The sequence below is a fragment of the Petaurus breviceps genome, unplaced genomic scaffold, assembly GCF_028583685.1.
Source record: "Petaurus breviceps papuanus isolate PSGF00001 unplaced genomic scaffold, PetGlider_PUasm1.0 90763, whole genome shotgun sequence".
Taxonomy (NCBI): domain Eukaryota; kingdom Metazoa; phylum Chordata; class Mammalia; order Diprotodontia; family Petauridae; genus Petaurus; species Petaurus breviceps.
The window spans coordinates 4,189,974-4,196,012 of NW_027187340.1; the positions used below are offsets into that span (position 1 = coordinate 4,189,974).

The 6,039-nt window shown below is 43.0% G+C and overlaps 1 protein-coding gene across 2 annotated transcripts; it reads left to right on the top strand.

The window, feature by feature from the left end:
• Positions 1-1,231: 1,231 nt before the first annotated feature.
• HOXD10 (homeobox D10) lies at positions 1,232-4,740 on the top strand. 2 transcript variants are annotated; one of them, XM_069068457.1, is made up of 3 exons: positions 1,729-1,823; positions 2,210-2,366; positions 3,821-4,740. In XM_069068457.1, the coding sequence occupies exons 1-3, from the start codon at positions 1,758-1,760 to the stop codon at positions 4,096-4,098; spliced, it is 501 nt and encodes a 166-aa protein (XP_068924558.1). In that variant the 5' UTR covers positions 1,729-1,757; the 3' UTR covers positions 4,099-4,740. The 2 variants fall into 2 exon arrangements, with proteins under 2 accessions (XP_068924557.1, XP_068924558.1); XM_069068456.1 differs by having other exon boundaries at positions 1,232-2,366.
• The last annotated feature ends 1,299 nt before the right edge of the window (positions 4,741-6,039 follow it).

Here is a 6,039-nt window from a genome sequence, read left to right on the forward strand (position 1 = left end):
TTTCCTTTCCTTTCCTTTCCTTTCCTTTCCTTTCCTTTCCTTTCCTTTTCTTTCCTTTCCTTTTCTGACAAAGCAAAAGCTCTTATCAAATAATTTTAGGAATCTCTGAGAACTATAAAATTCAACTTCTGACAAAAGTATAGCTTTTAATATTTGACGATTTGTGTTAAAACAAAAATTGACCTCCTTGGTTAGTAGTGGGGGGAAAAATCAATAGTATAATTTTCAATAATTCATAACGCGAGCGCCATTATGCTAAATCTTAACTATTAATCTTATCCTTTACAAAGTCTCGATTGATTTGTTAATAAAATATCTTCCCGTGTGTGGCAACAGAGGGTATAACTCTTTAAAAACCTTCAGAAGCAAGAAAATTACCAAGTAGCCCAAGAATGTAGATGAGAATTTTATTGATCGCCCTGATTCTTCTTAATATGTATTAATAAATTCCACAACCTTTTGTACCTTGCACTTGTCAGAAACCAATGCTTTTACAAAATCCATAAAAGGAAAACATATTTTTCTTTGCATAATAACTGAATGACACCTTAGCATTTCCCTCCCCCTCCAGCCCAGCCAGTTACTGAAAACTTTCAAAGTCTGGATTGTCAGGGTTTTTTGTTGTTTTTCCCCCATTTCCTTTCTTTTTTCTTTTCTTTCTTGCCACTCCCCCCCCCTCCCTCCTTTTAAAAGTGTGTGGGGATGAAGATCCCAGCTCCATTCTCATGTTGGGAACCCGAGGGGCGGTTTCTCTGACAGCACATTGCTGGCAAATAATCGTCTCCTGTATGAAACCACACAAGGTCCCAGAGTGCATGCGGTCATGAGAAATCCCCTGTTTCCGCTGGGGAGAAATGTGTATGCTGAGCCCCACATGAGCAGAGCCCTGAACCTAGGACGGAGAGGACTTGGGGAATGGGGCATTACTTCGGCACCACTTTCCCCTAGACTTCATGTCCAGCGGATCCTTGGCCTATTTGCCCTTTTCTTCCCCCTTCTGTTTTCCCTTCCCACGTTTACTACTAGGATTATCATCTTTATCATCATTATCACCATCACATCATTGTTTTAAACTGAGGGACAGGAATTCAGGATCCCAGGGAATTTGGACTCACCTCTCCGAAAATACCAGTCCTAAATAAATCAATAACTGCCCCCCTTTCTGTCTGTCACATCTGTCTTCCTCTCTAGGCATGTATATACAATCCATAATCTTCCTCCATCACTTCCCTCTCCTTCCTTCCTTTCCTTCTTTGCTCCTGTCCTCTGTCCCTCCCGCTCGGCCGCCGGACTGCCTGGCCGCGGAGAGTTCCTTGCATGCCGGGGGCGCACTGCGCCAGGGCTGCCTGCCCGAGGCCAGCTCCAGAGGAGCGCCCCGCTCTCCCCGCACTATCCCCTGCGCGTTGTAGATGTCGCTGTTGTCCGTAGTTGCTCGGCGGACCGGCCGGGCCCGGGGAGCACGTGACCCGCGAGGAGGCAGCGGCTCAAGGCCATTTTCAAATCTCATTGGCTTGGTTGTCATGTGGTCGGGCAGAGGCATCCACAATTACACAGGGAATGTTTTCCTAGAGATGTCAGCCTACAAAGGACACAATCTCTCTTCTTCAAATTCCTCCCCAAAATGTCCTTTCCCAACAGCTCTCCTGCTGCTAATACTTTTTTAGTAGATTCCTTGATCAGTGCCTGCAGGAGTGACAGTTTTTATTCTAGCAGCGCCAGCATGTACATGCCACCACCCAGCACAGACATGGGGACTTATGGAATGCAAACCTGTGGACTGCTCCCGTCTCTGGCTAAAAGAGAAGTTAATCACCAAAATATGGGTATGAATGTGCATCCTTATATACCTCAAGTAGAGAGTTGGACAGATCCGAGCAGATCTTGTCGAATAGAGCAACCTGTTACACAGCAAGTCCCTACTTGCTCCTTCACTACCAATATTAAGGAAGAAACCAATTGCTGCATGTATTCCGATAAGCGAACCAAACTCATTTCTTCCGACGTCCCTTCTTACCAGAGGTTGGTCTCTGAATCATGCCCCATTGAAAATCCCGAGGTTCCTGTCCCAGGATATTTTAGACTGAGCCAGACCTACGCCACTGGGAAAACCCAAGAGTACAATAACAGCCCCGAAACGAGTTCAACTGTAATGTTACAGTTAAACCCTCGCGGCTCTGCCAAACCGCAGCTATCTTCTACCCACCTTCAGATGGAAAAGAAAATGAGTGAAAACCCCAGCAACCAAGACTCAGCTAAAGTCCCTCAAGTGGAAAGCCCCGAGCCCAAGTCCACTTTGCCAGAGGAGAGGAGCTGCCTAGCTGAAGTGTCCGTGTCCAGCCCAGAAGTCCAAGAGAAGGAAAGTAAAGGTCGGTATGATCAAAGTTTAAACCATAGCGTGGTGTAACTTGAACACGGCAGCATCATAAAACACAGTATAAAATACTAACAAGCGCCCCAGCCATAACATTTAATGATAAGGAGGCATCGGGCTGCAGGTGCTGGCTCTCTGGAGCTCCTAGGAAGAGAAAGAGAGCAAAAATCAGTTCCCATAGCGTGCAGCCATCTCTTTTCCTGTTTTACCTTCTCTTATTGTGTTTACCTTCTGCATAGACTGATGGGGAGAGGGGGGAAGAGGTTGCTTGGATTTGTTCTTTTCTAGGCTAGTCCACGAAAAAACAAAAGGACTAGAAGGAGATCTGGAGGTTGTAAACACAACCAATTACTCTCCTTCATCCTGGTAATATCTTAATTAAATATTTTAATTGCATCCAATTATGATTTTATGGCATTTAAAAGCATTGTGTTGATATTCAAATGTGTGTGAGATGTGTCCTGCAAGCTTGTTAAATCTTTCTGGAGGCCGAAGGCTGAAGCCAGGAGCCCAGGGCAGTAGCAATGCGCCTGGGTTTCCAGGGGACCCGGTTGCTCTCCTGAGCTGTTTCCAATAACCTTGGATTTGTCTTTTTTTATTTTTTTAAGGGTATCAGGCTCTTAAACTTTCTTTTCAAGATTGCAAATGTGGAGAGTTAGATGGTGGCTCCCATTAAAGAAGAGCCAGAGTTTGCCTTTGGGAGCAAGCAGAGGGTGAGGCGACCAAACCCCGGGAATTCACCTTGTGAAAATGGACTTTGCAACCTCTCCCTCTCCTTCTTTTCTTATACTCAAGGAATATTGCAGGAGGCAGGAGTTGATACATTTACCCTGAACAAATGTATTTATGGGGTGGCGTTGGTGGGGGGGAGTATTCTAAAGGAAACAATGCACAGACAAGTGGGGAGGGGGTGTGGTGTATGTACAGGGATAGGTTTTCACTTCCAAGAGATAATTTATTAAGAAAAAAATGTACTTTTACACCTATAAATGTGACTGGGGTGGGTGGGACTCAAAGTCTGAGAGATCGAGGGGAAAATGATGCAAAATAAAATGTGTGAATACTGTGGAACTGGCAGGTTTTCTTAGAAAGTGACTCAGTCTCAGGTTGTCACGAGCAACCCCGTTAAAATGTGTCTGGGGAGACCCTGGCAGGTTAAATATTGTTTAAATGTTGTGTGCGAGTTGGAAACTTTAGCGAGGAATCAAAACACAGGCGCAAAAGTCGAGGGTGCCCTCACATCGTGTCATTGGAACTATTTAGCACTAATCTGGCAACAATTAGAAACCCCTTCCAGTGTACACACCTCGTGTGGGTAATGTTTAATACCAGCATTTCACCGAGCTACCAGACATTATAGAAGAGGGGTCATGGCCAAGGGTACACTTTAACAGACTGAGAAAAAAAAAATTTTTTTTGATTTTTTTCTTCTCCTTTTGATTTTGATAGAGGAAATCAAGTCCGATACTCCAACCAGCAATTGGTTAACTGCAAAGAGTGGCAGAAAGAAGAGGTGTCCTTATACTAAACATCAAACACTGGAATTAGAAAAAGAGTTCTTATTCAATATGTACCTCACTCGCGAGCGCCGCCTAGAGATCAGTAAGAGCGTTAACCTCACTGACAGGCAGGTCAAGATCTGGTTTCAAAACCGCAGAATGAAGCTTAAGAAGATGAGCAGGGAGAACCGAATCCGAGAACTGACCGCTAATCTGACCTTCTCTTAGACCCTAACACGGGGGACAGAAACAGTGAGGATATTCGGCACAACATTCCCCGGGTGCAAAATGCAGGAGAGACTTGGAAAACACAAACAAAACCTTCATTTCTTTCTTTCTTTTTTTGTTTTTGTTTTATCCTGATAGAATGTGACTTTGGGGTCATTATTTTAGTGCTGCAAGTGAATCTGTATACCTATGGAGATATATATATATATATAAAAGAAAACTAGCACGTGTAATTTATTTTTTTTTCATCGTAATGCAGGGTAACTATTATTGAGAGTTATCATTTGGTCTTAACTTATTGGAACTGTGGAGTATCCAAACAATGTGACTTTTTCATGTTTTTACTCACAAATATGGTCTGTGCGTGTGGCTTTCACATTAGCCATGGCATTATTGAATACATCCAATAGTCTAACAATATTAAGATCACCCACAACCTTCTGGGGGGGAAAAGCACATGACAATGTAACTATCCTCGCAAATGAACTTAGAGATTGTCTTTCGTAAAATGGATCTTGTCTACTTATCCACTGTAGATATGTTCTTGTGGTGCATATGTGGTATCTTAGAAGTACAAACAGCAAACTGTCTTTTCTGTGCATGTTCTGTTAGCATGTATAATGCAATAAACTCTGTAAATGATACTGTCCCCTTTTGTTGTCTAAAATGGAAAGATCAGTCTGGATTTGAGAGCCTTTACTGGGAATATCAGCTGCAGCCTGAAAGACTGAAGGGGGAGGAGGGGATGAGGAGTGGGGAGTGGGGTGGAGGGGAAAGTCAGGAGTAAAAGAAAAAGGAAAGGCCCCTGGGAAATGAAAGGAGTGGTACCAATGATTAATCTGGGAAATGTTGTACAGTTGTTCACAATTTGGAAGAAGGTAATCATTGCCCCCTTTCCCTCCCCAAGAATAGTAAAGTATCAGGACCTAAACTGGACTCCTGCTTCCTACCAACTCGAAACTGGTGAGTGCCCCTAGATCTCTTCTTCCCTCTGTTTCTGACAACATTGCAAGAGGCATTTTCTTGAACCTTTGGTAGATAAAAATGCCATTTTTTTTGGTATCCTTAAAAAGATTTGATTTGTATTTAGTGGTAAGGATCTAGATTTAAAACCAATCTTCCCCATGATTGGGTGGGATGAGGATAACTTGTAGTTTTCATTAATAACTGAAGGCTATAGTAAGCTGCCTAACATTTAAACTCCATCTCTTTCCTTTACTCTACTCTAATGGCCAGGCACCCACTCTGTAATGTAATTTAGGAAAGTCGAGTTTTGCAGAAACCATTTTGTTGTTTACTGTATAAGGGATTTTATGTGTAGTAATTACCTTTTAGTGGTCTATATAAAGAGAGAGAGAGAGAGAGAGAGAGAGAGAGAGAGAGAGAGAGAGAGAGAGAGAGGGAGGAAGAGAGAGAGAGAGAGAGAGAGAGAGAGAGAGAGAGAGAGAGAGAGAGAGAGATGGAAGAAAGTTCGCACAGTCATTCCTCCCCCTACTTAATTGCAAAATGCCTCTCGGAGCCCTATATATGAGACGGAAGTAAAAGCACTAAAGGAAACTTTAGGAGATTTGCAAATGAACATGACTCCAAGCTGAAGTCCAATGCTCGAATAAGCCAGCACTTTCTAGCAGGGTTTGAAAGAAACAGTGTAGCCTTTCCGGCTCCTATTCAAACAAGATTCTAATCTTAGAGGACCCTCAACATTGTTAGACACCATTCTTTAGACAGGGTACAAGAGTATGCCTTGAAAAGAGTCTACAAATATTTCGTTTTCTCAGGCCTTGGCTGCAGTTTTAAAGGGTTTTAGTATCATCGGCTACACTAGACAATTCCTTTTCGATTTCCTTTCCTGGAGGGGGAAAACATCCATTTAGACTCTTTGATTCACTGAGCTCATTCAGAGAAGAATTCTAGACAGTTTGCGATTATGTAAATTAAAAA

What these genes read in the sequence shown, in the direction of transcription:
- HOXD10 (XM_069068456.1), top strand. Translation starts at nt 1,622, where the DNA reads ATGTCCTTTCCCAACAGCTCTCCTGCTGCTAATACTTTTTTAGTAGAT. An exon ending in CCAAGAGAAGGAAAGTAAAG is followed by an intron (nt 2,367 to 3,820) that starts GTCGGTATGATC and finishes TGATTTTGATAG; the next exon opens with AGGAAATCAAGTCCGATACT.